The following is an 18,819-nucleotide window of genomic DNA, read 5'->3' as shown; positions in this document are numbered from 1 at the left end:
ACTCGTGTTAATCCCTGCTCTTCGTATTACCCCTTCCAAAGCGATGTTGAATAGCAAACACGAAAGACCATCACCTTGCCGTAACCCTCTGCGGGTTTCGAAGGGACTCGAGAATGCCCCTGAAACTCGAACTACGCACATCACCCGATCCATCGTCGCTTTGATCAATCGTGTCAGTTTATCCGGAAAACCGTGTTCGTGCATTAGCTGCCATAGCTGGTCCCGATCGATTGTATCATATGCGGCTTTGAAGTCGATGAATAGATGATGTGTGGGCACGTTGTATTCGCGGCATTTCTGCAGTACTTGGCGAATGGCGAACACCTGGTCCGTGGTGGAGCGTTCGCCCATAAAACCCGCCTGGTACTGCCCCACGAACTCCCTTGCAGTTGGTGCTAGTCGACGGCATAAAATTTGGGAGAGTACCTTGTAGGCGGCGTTCAGCAATGTGATTGCGCGGTAGTTGCTACAATCCAGCTTATCGCCCCTTTTTGTAGATGGGACACACGACACCTTCCATCCACTCCTGCGGCAAAACTTCCTCCTCCCAAATCTTGGTAATGACCCAGTGCAGCGCTCTAGCCAGTGCCTCACCACCGTGTTTAAATAGCTCTCCTGGTAGTTGGTCAACCCCAGGGCTTTGTTGTTCTTCAGCCGGCCAATCTCCTCCTGGATTTCCTGGAGATCCGGAGCCGGTAGAATTATGTCCTGCGCGCGTTCTCCCAGGTCCATCACCATACCGCCATCTTCGTCTGCCACATCGCCATTCAGGTGCTCTTCGTAGTGCTGCCGCCACCTTTGGATCACCTCACGCTCGTTCGTAAGAAGGTTCCCGTTTATGTCCTTACACATATCAGGCTGTGGCACGTGGCCCTTACGTGAACGGTTTAACTTCTCATAGAACTTTCGTGTGTTATTAGCGCGGTACAGTTGCTCCGTTTCTTCACGGTCTCGATCTTCCTGCTGGCGCCGGGCTCTAGCCTACGCAGGCCTGGTAGCGAGTCACTTTTTAGTGACTTGGTCACTTTTTTCGGGCAAGTCACTAAATGTCTCTTTTTTCGACCTCAAGTCACTAAAGTCACTTTTTGTCGCAAAAGTCACTATTTTCAACTATTTTGAAACTATTTATTTTAAAAAAATAAATAAAGCTTTATGTATCCGTCGGATGATGCTTTGATCATGGCGGAAATGAAATTACGGATCTTGGAAAAATGATCGCTCAGAAACTTCGATAGTCATTAAACTCGCTGCTTTTATTGGCATTTCACCAGTAGCCAACTAAATGTGTTTGTCACAATTTAAAAATTGGTATATTGTCATGCAAGCAGGAGACCTGCCGATTCCAATTTTATTTTAAAGCTTAAACTTTATACAGTATGGGAAAGGTGGGAAGACTCCTTGGGAGACCTAATTCTCCACTATTTTACCGAGAACTATATTGCCGTGAATTTCATATCTGTCCCATCTTTGCTTGGTTTAGTATTGTTATAGCGTATTTTTATTATAGATCCTCTAGACAAATGATCGTTATGTGGCGAACTATTTTTTGATTGACAACCTTATTTACTCGATTATTTACTGTTTTTAAGTGGCCACGCAAAATTTGAACAACTTCTCCTAATAATGACAAAATGCTATATTTTTTTTCACAGCACAAAGCCGTAAATATGCTAAATGATCTTCACTGATAAAAATGCCAACATACCACCACATTTACCGGATAATTGGATTTTGATTTGTTGCCATACTATGAGGAAACTTGATCCTTGAGAAGTTTGGCAAAAACAATTCAAGAAAATATAAATTGTTCCCAAGCAGTTTTTTTTTTTTGAAGATGTGACAGGTGTAATGAAGGGTTTGCTTTAAAAAATGAAATAATTAATATTGAGCGTCTTAGGGGAAAATGTTACAAGGTTAAAAAATTTCAAACTTCCATTTACTTCCACTATAATCACTAATGTATCATCAGATACGTATTTCGTTTTCTACTTTAAAACTTCTTCAGTGTTTTGTTATCGACTCGATAACAAAACACTGAAGAAGTTTTCAAGTAGAAAACGAAATACGTATCTGATGATACATTAGTGATTATAGTGGAAGTAAATGGAAGTTTAAAATTTTTTAACCTTCTAAAAAACATATTTTTTGATTAGGTATCAAAGAGAGAGAATCAAGGCTTCCCAATTTTGAAGATTACATGCGCAATCGAAGTTCCTAGCAACAATCGTTCATGAATACGCACAGCAAGTTGGAAAATCTGCATATTTAGGAGGAAAAATATTTAAAAGTTCAGAGAGCATGATCCGGAGCAGGTCGTGCGTTCAATGCCAGGCTCGTTGTACCTGAATCTTCATAATTTTTGTTTCGTTTTCTACCAAAACGATCCGTACTGTTGTTATTTTTGCACATAAAATTCCAATAACTTCCGTGGCACATATCACAAATTGTAAAGTTCTCTGCATCTTTCTTAAGTAGGTGTTCAGCTAATCCAATGAGCGTAGTTTTCATTCATTCTCACAAGAAGAAAATGCTCATTCACGCAGATTTTTGCCTAGAAATCATTTTTCGAAAAAGAAAAATAGGTCTTATGTAATAACCATATTTCGCTCATCTCCAGTTGCGTGAAAATTTGATCTACTCGCAAGACTACTCTTTGAGTAGTCCTGCTTTTGATTGATATTTAGTAAAATTTCCTTGGGAATAAAAGAGAGGGTAATAAAATTTTACTTAGTCACTGAGTAGATAAAAGTTAGCGTGTACGATTTTCGTTTCTCTTCTGAGTTCGTTCTAAAGCACCCCAGACGACGGAAAATGTTTGACAAACTCTTGATTATTGAAGAAAAAGATTGATGATGTGAGTGCCACTGATTTGCCGGCTAATCAGTGAAAATATTGAAGAAAAGTTTGATGAGAAAAGTATGTTCAATATATCTCTCGTCTGGGGTCTGCTTAAGAAAAAAGAGTTGAGTGAAAGATGTTTTCCGCCAAAAATTACAAAAAAAAAATTCTCATTCGACCCAAAAACGCTTGATTTCGTCTCATCGAACTTACAACTAAAACTGAAAGTCACTATTTGGTCACTTTTTCTGCATCTGAAAGTCACTATTTGGTCCCTTTTTTCGTCAGCTTTGGTCACTAAAGTCACTATTTTGACCTGCATGGGTCGCTACCAGCCCTGCCTACGTATTAAGACGTTCGGCCTTTGCCAGGATGCCGCGTCCTTACAGATCTTGATCTGCTCCCGATGCGCCATTACGTTTGTGCTTCCAATCCGTATCTGGAAAGTGTTGAGAGAATACCTTTTAATGAAGATTGCTTTTATCCATCTCGCGTGGAGATGAGGATTATGGTTTTTATACCATATTTCATCTCCAGCCATCAGATTATTCTTCGCGTCATCTGCTTTATCTTCTGGGATTCTCCCGCTAAAAGGTTCCAAAATGGTCTCATGATGTGACTGTGGCGCAGATATGTTATACTTATAATGTTTTTTTGGATTTATTAAATCTAAAATAGTCTTAGGAGCATAATTAAAAACTTTTTCAGACGGTAGGAACCCGTCATTTGTCAGGTTATTGTTTCTGAAATTGAATAGAAATAAACTAATCTGGTCTTCCATATCCAACTTTGCCACTTCTGGTTCCAGTAGGAAACTCTTTAATACCTCTTTCACTGTTCTGACTAACCTTTCCGCTTGACCATTGCTTGAAGGATTGTACGGAGGGCTTTTCATAACTTTTATACCTTGCATTTCGAGAAAGTTGACAAAATGGTAAGAATTGAACGGTGGACCATTGTCCGACACTAGAACATCAGGTAATCCAAATCTTGCAAAAGCCAATAATTTCTTTAACACCTTGCTACTGTCCGTTCCTTGTTTCATATGTTCAACTTCAATCCATTTGGAGAAACTATCTACTATTAAAAGGAACGTACGGTGTTCAAAAAAGAAAAAATCTATATGTATTCTACTAAAAGGTTTCACAGTTGGCGTCCATTTGGATGACTCTTTTGCTTTACGTCCAATTGCCATAGCATTACAAGCTTCACATGCATTAACATAACTCTCTATGTCTGCATTTATGCCGAACCAATAAACCATCCTTCGTGCCAGTTGCTTCATTTTAACTATACCCGCATGGTTCCCATGCAAAAGACTCAAAATATGTTTTTGGTAAATTTTAGGCACCATAACTCTGGATTTATATAATAAACAGTCGTCTACCAGTTCCAAACTTTGTTGGTTCGCAAAAACGTCCACAAAATGCTTTTCTACTTTTTCAGGCCAACCCTTAGCATGAAAGCTTTTATTGTTTTCAAAAATCGTCATTCTTCGTTGCTTGTGCGATCATACATGAATCTATTGGCATTCCCTTGCTAAAATTAATGCTTTAATTACTTCTGTGTCTAACTCCTCAGGAACGTCCTGCTTCAATGGAAATCTGGAACAGAAGTCAGCGTTCCCCAACTTGTTGGATGGTCTGTATACTATATCATAATCGTAAATTGATAAGTCCAGTATGAATCTTTGAAGTCTCGTAACATAAATTGAGTTTTTACCCTCTCTTCCAAAAATCCCTACTAAAGGCTTATGGTCGGTATAAATAGTGAAATGTTGCCCATATAAATATTTGTGAAATTTTTTAATTGTGCAAACTAGTGCTAACGCTTCCAGATGTAAAATTGGATATTTCTTTTGTGCCGCATTCAATGAAAAAGAAGTAAAACTAATTGGTTTTTCTACATTATTTACCACGTGAGCTATTAAACCTCCTAAACCATAACTGGAAGCATCTGAAATCACCACTAACGGTTTTTTAGCATCAAAAAACTCCAAAAGGTTTGCGTTTACCAGTGAATTCTTACAATTTTCAAATGCTTTCTGACAATTGTCATCCCATGTATACCTCACATTATTTTTCAAAAGATTGTATAAATGGTACAATTTAGAAGACAGGTTTGGAATAAATTTGTGGTAATAGTTTATTAAACCTAGGAAAGACTTTAGTTCTGACTCATTTTTCGGGGCATTTGCCATCTCAATTGTAGATATTTTATCCGGACACGGCTTTAGACCTTTATCACTTATTATGTGTCCCAAATGTGCGAGTTCCTGTACGAAAAATTTGCATTTGTCAAAATTTACTTTAATGTTAGCATTAGCTAGTCTATCTAAAACTAATACAAGTTTTCTGTAACATTCCTCTACGGATTTCCCGGCAATCAAAACGTCGTCAAGGTAACACGACACGTTTTCAATATTCTCCAAAATCTTGTCCATCACTTGTTGAAATATAGACGCGCTTGAAGAGGCTCCCTGGGGAAGCCTATTATACGTGTATAGCCCCTTCATTGTATTTATAACCACCAGCTTTTTGGATCTCTCTGAAAGTTCTAACTGTGTATAAGCACCCTCCAAATCAGGGGCACAGAAATATTTGCAACCCGCCAAATTAGCAAAGATATCTTGAGCCGTTGGTAAAGGATATGTATTGGGAACTAGTGATTTATTAAGCGACACTTTGCAGTCTATTACTAACCGGATTTCATTGTTTTTCTTCATCACAATAATGATTGGTGATGCCCATTGGCTTGTATCAATCTGTGTAATCACTTTCTCTTTCTCAAGCTTATCCAAATATTCTTCAACTTTTTCTCTAAGTCGATAAGGCACCTCATAAGCCTTTTTAAAAATAGGAATTTCATCCTTCATCACTAACTCCGCCTTGAAGCCCTTAATAGGTGTGGAAAAATTCTTTTCGAATATTTTGCTATACTTTACTTTTAATCTCTCAACAGCAGTTTCGCTGGATTCACTTTGCAGGTTGTTAATGGTCATGGAACCTGAAAAAAAATTTCTCCAATCGCGGTAAAAGGCATCCAGCCAAGTTCGACCAAAAAGGGGATAAAAGGAATTATCACAATCCAGAACTAATAAACACATCATTTGTTCAATCCCATTGAATTTCACTAATACCGCAGCCTTCCCTGCAATTTTCAATTTAGCCCCATTTACTACAATCAGTTGATTGTCATATGTTTTTAAAGGTTTGTCAAATGTTGAAAAATATTGTTGTTTACTAATTACCGTAACCGACGAGCCACAGTCAACTTCCATTTCCAGGTCTTTACCTTCCACATTAACTTGTATTATACATGGATTACTTATCTTATTGATGGACGTCACCAACATACATTGCAATTCACCTGTGTCACTTTCGTCCTCCGAATCCACCGTCCGCATTCTGCTTAGCAATTCGTTGATGTGTCTATCCGCTGATGGCCCCGGTTTGTAGCTGTCTACCAAATTTACTGCATCGCGATGCAAGTTTTTTAATTTAAAGCATTTTTTTTAATATGTCCTTTAACGCCACAGTAGTTGCAGACCATCTGTGAATAATCAGGACGCTGCCTTCCATTTACGTTTTCCCTTCTTCCTCGCGAACCAGAATAATACCGTCCCCTTTCTGCCTGCCCTGTCCTTTCGTAAGGTCTGTAGCCTAACCTGCTCTTTACTGGACCACGGCTGCTCCCAGCTGCTTCATCTCTCTGGTACCTATCTGCTAAACTGTAAACTTTTGCCATTCTACCCAACGCCGTCCCATATTCTGGTCTGGGCAGTTGTCCGATCGCAGCAACCATTGCAGAATCCCTGGGAATTTCAGCCGTGCCCGCATTTGCCTTCGCTACTTCCCATGTAGCAACTATTTTTTCAGCTGAAGCTAAAGTTAACTTTTCCTCACTAAGGAGTCTCTGTCGTAAATGTTTATCTCGCAACCCCGCAATAATGCGATCAAGAACTGCGACCTCCTTAAAATTATCGAAGTTACAAAACTCCGCTTGCAATTTGAGTGCAAGGACGAAATCTTCAGTAGTCTCATCAGGTTGTTGCACTCTGATGCTAAATTTATATCTTTGCACTATAGACGAATCTGTTTTGTCTAAGCGGTTTTTCAACTTGGCTACTAGATCATCAAATGGAATTTCCTCGAAGTTCCCGGCGGGATATAAAAGTTTAATTTCTTCAAAAATTATCGGGCCACTAAGGGTTATAAAATATGCCATTTTTTCGTCATCAGTTATCTTATTCACTTTAAAAAAATATCTGAGTCGTGTAAACCAATCATTGAAGCTGTTACCCCTGCGATAGGGTTCAACTGTGCAAGCCATGGCAGAGTGACTCATGTCTAAATCAATAGGTGTTTTGTTTCAACAAAAGGGTATTTATAAAAAATATTGGCGCCAATTAACACAACACACAATATCAGAATAAATAAAAGGAACAAAAAAAATGATTGAGCGCTCGAATGTGATTTGTTTTGGTTTGTTGAATGGATGAACGGAAAAATAGAAAAATAAGATGGACTCACCAATCGATGCGTGGCCGTTGCCAAACCGCGACCTTTGCCACACGTGAAGGAGAAAGACCGATGAAAACTTTGCGATCTGGATATCAAAGAGTTCTGGAATTCGGTCCGACAGCCTTGCTGATCTTCTACGTCCTTTGGCTTACGGTGAATGAAGGTTAACCATACAAATGCGCCAACGAAACTAATCAACAGCTTGTAATCTGGAACCACACCAAATAGCCTTTTCGTTTCCTCCGATTTATGCTTTCCCTTACCACTGCGACTCACCAGGCGGTTGCGATATGCTCACTGTAGTATTATAGATTGTACGATTTCACAGCAACGGCTGGTTTCTTTATCACACTTCACTAAGCACGCGTATTCTTAGTTATCCTTCGTCGCCACTTTTATGTCCTTGAGAATTACTTAGAGTCAGGCTTGGAGTCTTGCTATTAACCGTGATATCGGGGAGTTCAGGCAAGAAACGACTGATCGGTTACGAGTCTACAGAACTAATAATCCTTTATTCGTGTTACATGGTCCGATGCCTCGCTTGTACCCGAAGGTAAACATAGCAGGCGAGATTTCTGACATTTCGTTCTTATCGAATGCGCAGGGGTCGTACATAACAGTTTTAAACTTCGGACACTTGATTACACAGAACCAAGAAGAATGTTTGCCAATAATTCTAACCAGATAGGTCAGACTGACATTCAATTGTTTTGTTGCATTCAGTTAACATGGATTACCAGCTTTAAGCTAGAATTATGAGTCCTTTAGATGCTGCTTGATGAGACTTTTCGATGAAATATTTCAGTTCATCTCCCATTCAAAATTAATTGTCCGAAATTCGATTTTTTTTAACCTTTTCATTTATTTGGCAGGCTCAGTCGTGTGTGACACTTTGCGGAGCCGCGATTCTCAAGTATGATATTTGTTTACCATCCATATAATCTTATCGTTAACAGTTAGTGTGGAAGGGATATAGTCCATAATACTCGTCCGAAATTTGATTATCCACATACCAGGCCTGGTAGCGGGTCACTTTTTAGTGACTTGGTCACTTTTTTCGGCCTAGTCACTAAAAAGTCTCTTTTTTCGACCTCAAGTCACTAAAGTCACTTTTTCTCGCAAAAAGTCACTATTTTCAACTATTTTGAAACTATTGACCAAGATTTTTTTTATAAAACTTGATGTATCCATCGGATGATACTTCATGGCAGTAATAAAATTACGGATCTTGGAAAAAATGATCGCTCTGAAACTTCGCCAGCCATTTAACTCGCTGCTTTTATTGGCATTTCATCAGTAGCTAATTGAAGGTGTTTCACGTCACAATTTATAAATTGGTATATACAGTCGATTTCATTTTTTTAAACTCAATCTTTATACAGTAGGGGAAGTTGGGGAGACTTGACCTCTTGGAAGACATGCTTCTCCCCTGTTTACCAAGAACTAAAGTAGTATTGTTATACCGCATTTTTATAATAGATCCTCTAGACAAATGATCGTTATGTGAGTTATTTTTTTTGATTGACAACCTTATTTACTCTATTATTTACTGTGTTTTGTTCCTCCTAAAGATGTTTTAGTGGCCACGCAAAATTTGAACAACTTCTCCCAATAATGACCAAATGCTATCATTTTTTTTCACAGCACAAATCCATAAATATGCTGAATGATCTTCATTGATAAAAATGCCAACATTCCACCACACAGAGATGTCCTGCACAGTTGGCAAAAAATCTGCTCTTTTATTTTTCACAATAAAATATTTTAAATTTTCAAATAAAATTCATTCAGTGAGTGCAACTAATAGATGGATATTTGAGTTTTCGAAATGTCAATTCAATCTAACAAAATGGTGCTCACCAAATACACGCGGGCGCATGCACAGCAAATATACCGGCGTGTATTACAGATTTTTTGCCAACTTTGTAGGACATCTCTGCCACCACAATTTCATGATTTTTGGATTTTGAGTTGTTGCCTCAATTTGAGGAGACTTGATCCCTCATTAGTCATCTATATAAAAAAAATATTAGAAACATTCAAGAAAATATAATTTGTTCTCATATTTTTGCAACTGGACAGATGTAATGAAGGGTTTGCACTAAAAAAATATTTTTTGAGTAGATGTCATAAAAAGAAGATCAAGTCTCCCCAATTTTGAAGATTGCATGCGCTGTCGAATTCCATAGCAAAAATCGTTCATGAATACGCAGCAAGTCGGAAAATCTGCGTATTTTGTAGGAAAAATATTTAAAAGTTCAGAGAGCATGGTCCTCATTACAAGCAGGAGGTCGAGCGTTCAATCCCAGGCTCGTTGTACATGAATCTTCATAATTTTTGTTTCGTTTTCTACCAAAACGATCCGTACTGTTGTTCCTGTCGCACTAAAAATTCCAAAAACTTCCGTGGCACCAGTGACAAATCGTAGAATTATTTGCATCTTTCTAAAGTAGGTGTTCAGCTAATCCAATGATTGTTATTTTCACTCAATCTCAAAAGAAGTGAATGCTCATTCACGCAGATTTTCGCCGAGAAATCATTTTCGGGAAAGAAAAACAGGTGTTATGAGTGATAACCATATTTTGCTCACTTCCAGCGGCGTAAAAATTTGATTTGCTTGCAAGACTACTCATTGTTTTGAGTAGTCCTGCTTTTGACTGATATTGAGTAAAATTTCCGTGGGGTTAAAAGAGATGGCAATACAATTTTACTTAGTCACTGAGTAGATAAAGATTTGCGTGGTGAGTGAAAGATGTTTTCCGCCACAAATTACGGAAAAAATATTCTCCTTCGACCCAAAAACGCTTGATTTCGTCTTATCGAACTTGCAACTGAAATTGGAAGTCACTATTTGGTCACTTTTTCTGCAACTGAAAGTCACTATTTGGTCCCTTTTTTCGTCAGCAATAGTCACTAATGTCACTATTTTGAGTGGCTTTGGTCGCTACCAGCCCTGACATACAAGTTTATTTTGTTTCGATTTTCGGATTGGAAATCGTCTCGACTTTCCTGGGCATAAAAGTATAATCGTGTTAGCCTCATGATATACAAATGCAGAAATGGTACCTTGACTTAGAAACCTCGTGGTTAATAACTGTGGAAGTGCTGAATGAACACTAAGCTGCGAGGCGGCAATGTGTGTTCATATTTTAATTTTTTATTTTTTTTGTTGTTCTTCAGTCAATCGTTTATTACTTAGATCCAAATCTAAAAGCTATTATAGATTTTTGGAACAAAATAGGGACTACAATATGAATCGACCCATCAATGATCAGCCCACGACTCCCCTGGGGGTCGGGATCAACAGCTTGGTGACCTATGTGCTGACTGTTATTGGCATAATTTATAGCTATGCAGCTCAACAAAGTGCTTATCAATGCAAAACAAAATCAATTGATAGAATTAGACACTTGCAAAAATACTGTCTACGGGGAACGTTTATTTACTCTAAAGCATGCAATCAGCCATACACCCCGTGGCACTCACTGTCTAGATGAGCGTGTGTAATCTGTATATCGAACCACTCCAGGCTGCAGTGGGGGGTGGCGTGCTGTTGATTGTAGTATGCTAATTGTGCAATTTATTATTACCCAAACAAGTCTTTTCAGTTCTCGTTATTGTTATAATTGAAAACCTGTCTGCGAGTTGTAAGGGGTATTTGTTCATGTGTTGATACCACCGATAATGCCAATCAATGATTGCATTTTATCCCCATTAGAGTTTATGTTGAAATTGAAAACGAATTCTCTTTCCAAAAGCCGTAAATTGTAAAGAAAAAACGTCTTCCTACATAAACTCTAAAACTAAAGAAGTGCCCTAGAAAATAATAGGCTAATGTAAATACTATGTAGACATCAAATCTTCATTTATACTACTAGAAGTTATAAAGTACTATAGTAACAAATACCCTATCTATCTACTCGGTTTTGCTGCGGTTTGCCGTTTATTTGAATTGTGCATCAAAGTTTCAATTGAGCTGTTTCTCGCCTATTACTCGACAAGTTCTAATGCTATCTAACTAATCCACGTGCTCAAGTAATGATGTTTGAAATTGGAGTGTCATCAACAGATTCAATAATACACTCTTATCGTCTTCGTTGATAAATAATAATAAGGTAATTTTCTATTTTACTGCACACTTTCGAAATAAGGCTTAAATTATAGCAACAATTGAATACGAGTTTTAGGGGCAACATCACTGTGTTTCATCTTGGTTCAAATCTGATCCAATAATCTGGTGGCGATATGATTACCCCGGTCAGTCGTTTCCCCAAGTCCGGTAGCTTTTCCCCTGGTCGCTGTTTGATATTGAAGTTCTGCACCAACGCCGACACTATCAAAAACATCGTATTCCGAGCGAATGTTTCCCCCGCACAGAGTCGCTTCCCGGCACCGAATGGTACCGATACGTCCTTGGCCAGCGATAATTTTCCCCGTTGATCAAGGAACCGTTCCGGCCGGAAACTCTCCGGATCACCCCACACGTCCTTTTGCATGTGGATATAGTCCAGTCCCAGCAGCAAAACGGTATCCTTCGGAATGTCGTACCCGCTCAGGGTCGTGTCTCGCGTGGCCATGTGAGCTATTCCCGACGGAACGAGAGTGTCAATTCGCATTCCTTCCCGCAGGGTAGCTTCCGTGTAGGGCAGATTGATGCGATCGTCCAGCGACGGTAGCCGCCCACTACCCACGACGTCATCGATTTCGGCTTGCATTTTCTGGACCACCTCTGGATGCCAGAGAAGTCGCTCCAGTAGCAGCGCAATTTGTACCGTTGCACCGGAAATGGCTGGGAAGAAGAAATCCACTATTCCTAGCACGAGTTGATCGTCTGTGGGGTTTGAAAATAATGTTAACAAAAGGTTAAAAAAATGTTTTACCGAACATACGTTGAAAGGTGAAGCGATCGTCCTCATCCCGTGGTATTGTTTTCTTCATTTCGTTGAAGTACACATCCAGGAAGCAGCGTTCGTGTCCCTCTTCGTGCGTTTCCAGGCGCTTCTGAATGACAGATTCGATGAAGCGGTTCACTCCCAGGCTTGCCTCGCGGATTGTTCGATATTTGGTTAGGTTGGGGAAAATGTGTCGCACCCAGGGACGAAGGCTGTTGATCGTTCCATAGTCGTCGGTGGTTCTTTGGAAAGTTAAGGCGAACTTGCCGGTTCTTGAAATGAAAGTAATCATTATTTATTTTTGTTTCTTACAGGTCGCAAAGCATTGATATTGGATTAGGTAAGTGGATAAAATGTTACAAGATTCCTCATTTGTTATGGCATTTATTTCCAATGACATTGTTGATGGATTGATATCAATCCTTGTTCGTCCATGGTTTCTTTTTTTGCATTATAATTTTTACATATGGCCATTTTTACATATGGCCAATCTGCCAAATCACACCAAGCGCCATTATAAAATGACCGATTTTTTTGCCCAAGCTTGCGTGGAAGAGCTATCAGATTCTTCAAATCGTCGTTTGAATCTTTGTTTACAAAAGCAGATAAGTCGTTTTGAAAATTTTGTCTTGAAATGTATTCATGAATAGATGTGAGATGATTTCCGTTTTTCTTTTACGATCAAAATATCACAAGTCAGCCAAAAAGCCGCTTGATGCGGTTTGGTAGAACCTCGACCATATAAAAGTTACAGATTGGCCTTGTTAAAAGGCGTCTTTTTGTTTCGTTGCGACATACCAAAGATAAATGACAAACGTTAAGTTATCTAATAAACGAATCATCTATATATCTATATATATATCATATATGAAAGACAAATTCTCAAATTTGACAAATTCAAAATTTTAAAATTTGAATGATTTCAAAGCAGAAGTTCGATACAATAAAAGGTAATGAGTATTCGGATTACAGACGAAGTTTCAACCTCGTTTCTGAACATCAATGTATTAGCCCCACACGTAGCATACACTTGCGTTGCGTTTGACACATTTCCCATGCGAAAACTGTCAAACCCAACGCAAACGTATCCAATGTGTGGGTCTCTTTAACTTCTGCATGGCCTGACTACGGAAGCAAATCCCTTTGCCCGTTCTAAAGAGTTGGACCGAGAATGGAGCCTTGAGGAACGCCCGCTGTAACCCGCATCGACTTACGCCCTTCGTTAGTGTCGTACACCAACATTCTGCTCTGAAAGTAGCTCTTCAGGATATGGCACAGGTAACCCGCATTCTATGCAGCGCTGATGCGATGGCTTCGAAGCTGGCACTATTGAACGCATTTTTTACGTCTATTGTTACCACTGCGCAATATCGATCTCCTCTTCGCTTCTGTTTGGACGCCTTCTCAGCGCTCTCGAGTACTGTCCGAATAGCATCCACCATCGATACTCCTTTGCGGAACCCAAACTGCATCTTCGACAGTCCGCGCTCGCCCTCCGTACATTTCGCAAGCCTATTCAGGATAATCCTCTCCAGGAGCTTCCCGAGTGTGTCCATCAGACATATAGGTCTGTACGAAGCCGGATTACTCGGAGGATTGATCCCACGACCCCAGTACGCTAGACAGGTGCTTTCCCCATTAGGCTACAAAGGACCTCCGTCGTCCTCCGCAGCTTAGCGAGTTTGATGAAACCAAATTCCCAGCACCAGGTACCAGCCGAACTCTCGCAATACATTTTCAGAACTAACTCTCTCATATGTATTTTTGTACACATGCCAACCAAGTACAATTTGGTATTGTCCGGCTCCTACACACTTGCTTCATCAGCAACGGCGCTTAAGTAGGGTTGTGTGAGGTTGTGCCAGTTGGTCGTCAGATCCCGACCCGACCACACAAGCGAAGAGATTGCCTAGAAAAGAGAAAAAGATTGCGAAGATGCCTGGTATTAAGCCACCCGGAGTGGAATTTAATTACTATGTCTGAAACTCGATTATGCATATGTAGGTACAACATGTGATTTAGTTCGAAAAGGTATTGGAGGGTAACCGCCCCTTCGGTGGGCTTTGATCCCACTGTGCAGCCTAGTTCTGCCGTACGAGCTATCGGGGTGGGCTGTCTAATCGCGTGCGATTCCGTTCGTTGTCCCACGAGGAAAGATACAAAGTCGTGGCCTGCTATTTACTAGTTAGTGTTGGCAACCAAACCGTTATACGATATTTGCACTCTAAAAGTGGATTGCCCAACTCCTAATATATCTCACCCTCACACCCACGACCCCAGTACGCTAGACAGGTGCTTTCCCTACTAAGCTACGAAAGACCTCCGTCGTCCTCCGCAGCTTAGCGGGTACTGATGAAACCAAATTCCCAGCACCATGTACCAGCCGAACTCTCGCAACTCTCGGTGAAATGTGAGAAATGAGAAGTGAAAAATAAGAGTAAGAAATAAGAATAAGAAGTAACAATTGTACTTTTTGAGGTGGTAAGTAAGAAATGAGAAGAGATTGGTCTCACTTCTTATTTTTCACATCTATCTTCTTATTTCTTACTTTCTTATTTTTATCATTAATCACTTCGCACACTTAATATTGTCCCGCCAAACGACATTTTTGGTCATACGATCCGCTCAGCAAAAGATGATCCATTCGGCCATATAATATGTCCGCTCAAATGACATTTTCGGCATTGCAGGCTTAATGAGGCTTAATGACATATGGCCCGTCCGGCCAAACGACATTTTCGGCCTTATGATACTTTCGTTTGATTGGCGTTTTCTGCCAAACGATTATTTCGGACTAACCGATTTTTTACCAAACAATTATTTCGGTCAAATAGCCCATTCAGCCAAACGACATAGTCGGCCTTATGACCTGTTCGACCAAATGACATTTTTGGCCAAATGACTTCTTCCGAAAAATGACGTGTTTGGTCAAACGAGCATCAAACGGTTGACTAATTGACTTTTTCGACTAAATTAAATTTGTATCACTTTCGGCTAAATCACATTTTTTGGCCAACTAGTTTTTGGCCTAATCACCGTTTCGGACAAACGTTCATTTTGGCAAAATGGAGTTTGGCTAGACGACCTAACGTACTATTTGTCCAAGTGGCAGGCTCATTCACTATTGGTGACAGACAACGGAAGATGATCTGGGATATCACTTTGTAGGCGGCATTAAGAATGGTGATCGCTCGAAAGTTCTTATACTCCAGCTTGTTGCCTTTCCTGTAGATGGGGCAAATAAGTCTGGTAGGATTTTTTTCAACTTCCCTGGGCAATGAGTATAATTTTGTTAGCCTCGCGATATGTGAATGCAAAAGTGGTAACTTGGCTTCTTAAGCTGGAGCACCATGGGGCACGTAACCCACCTAATTGAACATTTCTTTCACTTCTCCTTGTACTTATTCCTACAATTCCTAAAGAAAATTATTAGTTTACTATAAAATTTCCGAAGGAAGTCCTGGAGGAAGTCCTGAAGGAATTCTTAGAGCCTTGAGGAATTTCTGGATTTATCTTCGTAGTAATTTCTGGAGGATTTTCTGAAGGAATTCTTGGAGGAATGTCCAAAGAAATTCTTTAAGAAATTTAAGAATGTTGGTTATTTCTTTAGGAGTTCCTTTGGAAAATTGCTCTAGGAATTCGTTCGGAAATCGTCCTAGAATTTTGGAAGGAAATGGCGGAGGAAATTCCGAAGGAATTACTAGATGAACTTCCGAGGGAATGAAATGTTTTATGGAATACATCCCATTCTGTTTCTATACGGATTTTTTTTACATACAAAATGTTTGCAAAGTTGCTCCATTTTCCATGACTCGTCGTGAAATCATACAACTTTTTTTACGCGGATTCTCAAATTTTGAACTGAAAACTTTTTTTACACGGAACTCTTCCCCGGGTAAAAAAATAATCGGTTGCACCTGGAAAAAAAAGTAGTTATCCACCATCCTGGATTAGGTCTTTCTCCACATACGGCTCCAGCCAATAGAACAGTCGGATTTAATTACCATTCTGCTTTCAATGCATTGCTGTATGAGAAGCAAAACACGAAAGTAGCGGACCCGTAACAGTGTAATCCAACAGACTAATACATAGATTAGCAATCCTATTTTAGCTCTTCGAATGATGGCTCTTTGAGGAAGGGCGCGTCAAATCCATTACAACTTTGGAAATAAGCACAAAAGTATCGCAAAAATAATTTTTAAAGGAATTTCCAGAAGAATCCCTAAGAAATTTGCTAAAGTCCTAAGTTTGCCCACATTATGACCAACAATTGAAGCTTTATTCGAGCATTGAAAATTGGATTTTCATTCGTTCGACTAATGTTAAAAACTGATGACGCTTCAGTGATGACGCTTCAGGTGATTCTTCTGCGGAACAGCGATCGACCGGCGGATCACGACAATGGCGCAGTCGGTAATTCCGGAGCGAAATGGACTTCTAGGAATCTTTTGCTATTCCGGAGCGAGACGGACTCCGAGCCAACTTTTGTTATTCCGGAGCGAGACGATGCATCTTTTGTAATTCCGGAGCGAGAAGGACTTCGACGAGTTTTGTTATTCCGGAGCGACAAGGACTCCGAGGCATCTTTTGTAATTCCGGAGCGAGGGGGACCTCCACGGGTTTTTGGTCAATAGGTATTTGACGTTTGAACCTTTTTTCAACAGATTTATGAGAGGTTTATTGATCGCAATAAGAGCTCCAATAAAACTGAGCAGTTTGCTTGGTGAGTGCTGTCATAAGTCCGCAATAAGAATTAGATAAATCCAAGAAGCATGGAAATTGTTACTTGGGTATGCAGCACAATGTATGGAATGCATGTCGGTAATAACCACACGGATTACAAGGGACGAGAAAGTTTCAATGGGTATCATCTTCGACTCCCTATTATTTCCGCGTTTCTTGTTCAGCTAAGTTGGACTGAAAGGCTAGCATTGCACTCTACAAGCATTTGATAGAAGTTCCGGAGATCCATAGTTTTATATACAAAGGGCACAAGAGCTATGAAATTAAATCCAGGAGCAGTAACCCTAATTCTAAACCGATTTTCTCTTAATTAGTTGCATTAGACGCGGCAGAAAACGTCATTAATCACTGCTGACTTTCAGAATGAAAGCTCATTCCAATAACATGAAAATATTAAAATAGTTTTTCATTCAAACATTGAAATATTGCTCTGCAAAACCACGACGGAAATCATTAGCCTAGTTATAGTATTTGACTTATAAACACCTAGCGTGCATGATTTGCTATTAAGCTTTTGTAAAATCCATAAAGTAGGTAGATGATTTTGGTATGTATGTTACTACGGCGAAAACAAACGATTTATCGAGAAAGGCATCATGACCACTGGGGATAAATTTGGGTTTTGTTCTTCATGGTCACTTTCATTCATAATTCCACACTGCATATTCCCCTTCATTCACAATTCCCATATCTGTGCACGTATAACTCTTATCAACAGGGGTGTAATAAAACTTATCTCACACTTACTCGATCAACACTGCAGCCTCCTCACGGTTGATCCTCTCCCCAGACAGCACGTGCAGAAAGGCATTGGCAAAACACGCAAAGAACACATTCGGGCACATCACATAACCGTCCTTGGTCATAAACTCCGCCTCGTGCGCATACTTTGGCCCATACCGAAGCATCTCAATCAACGTGAGAATTTCCGAATTGGTTTCCGCTTCCAGTTCGTCGAATCTTCGTCCGAAACCGTAGTCCCGCAGATGACGAAAAATGAATCTCCTTTGTTCCTTCCAGTCGGAGCCTTGCGTGAAAAAGATGCCTCGAAGCTTGAAATTTTTCTCACGCAACCGCGCCAGGAACAGATCCGGACGGCCATCGAACTCCACTCGGTTCTGCACTTCCTTTACGAGAGCGTGATCGTTTACAATAACCGCCGGAAAGTCGGCCAGATATATCCCCAATAGTTTCGTTTTGTAGTATGAGCACAGCTGGTTGGCTGCCTTGTGCAGGTGACGGTAGTTGAGTAACAACATTATCGCGTAACCTCCGAGAAACGGAAGTTTTGGCGGTCCGCTGGGGAAATTTTTCGGTCGATCGAAGAGGGACCTGTGACATCGGTAAGCAACCAAACCGATCGTTAGCAACCATATCAAAATAGTGGGCGTTAACATAACGGTGAACTCGCTGCACGCGAAAAAAAATGGGAATCACTTCTGAAGCACGGCGGTGACTGAACTGCGGCCACCGTTGCTCAATTAGTTAACTTATAGGTTTGCGGAAGGGTGTCCAGCCACCCTAATGCCGGTGAACTGAACTACCCAAACAAATTCAAGGGGCCTGATAAGATGCAACGTGTGTTGCAGTCTATTCACTTGCATGGATCAACTCCATGCATGGGCGTCAGCGCAGTTAGGTTTAGATATAGAGGTTTTCAACGTGTTTTCTCAACTGTTCATCCTATCGAAAACAAAGGAACAAGTATGAGACGTTGGCCCTACTTTTGAGGTCAAAACACGTGTCTGCTGCATTCAAGTGGTGGAATTAGTTGGGATAGTTCTTAATCGTTTTGTGACAAACGCAGATCCGCTGGTTTTTCA

The 18,819-nt window shown here is 40.1% G+C and overlaps 2 protein-coding genes across 2 annotated transcripts in view; one reads left to right on the top strand and one right to left on the bottom strand.

Annotated features, from left to right (window-relative positions):
- The window catches only part of LOC134202871 (uncharacterized), a 156,539-nt gene that overhangs the window by 30,299 nt on the left and 107,421 nt on the right, over window positions 1–18,819 (top strand). The window contains exon 2 of the mRNA XM_062677851.1: window positions 12,568–12,593. The gene's annotated coding sequence lies outside the window, so the exon portion shown is untranslated. The remainder of the gene's footprint in view (window positions 1–12,567; window positions 12,594–18,819) is intronic.
- On the bottom strand, window positions 11,464–18,437 carry LOC134202870 (probable cytochrome P450 304a1). Its single transcript, XM_062677849.1, has 3 exons — window positions 17,744–18,437; window positions 12,251–12,525; window positions 11,464–12,192 (listed from the first exon to the last, which is right to left on the bottom strand). Exons 1-3 carry the CDS (start codon window positions 18,391–18,393, stop codon window positions 11,567–11,569), a joined length of 1,551 nt encoding a protein of 516 aa, XP_062533833.1. The 5' UTR covers window positions 18,394–18,437; the 3' UTR covers window positions 11,464–11,566.

Source organism: Armigeres subalbatus, unplaced genomic scaffold, assembly GCF_024139115.2.
Source record: "Armigeres subalbatus isolate Guangzhou_Male unplaced genomic scaffold, GZ_Asu_2 Contig149, whole genome shotgun sequence".
Taxonomy (NCBI): domain Eukaryota; kingdom Metazoa; phylum Arthropoda; class Insecta; order Diptera; family Culicidae; genus Armigeres; species Armigeres subalbatus.
Note: the sequence above shows the minus strand (reverse complement) of the source record. Positions and strands in the feature narration are given on the sequence as shown.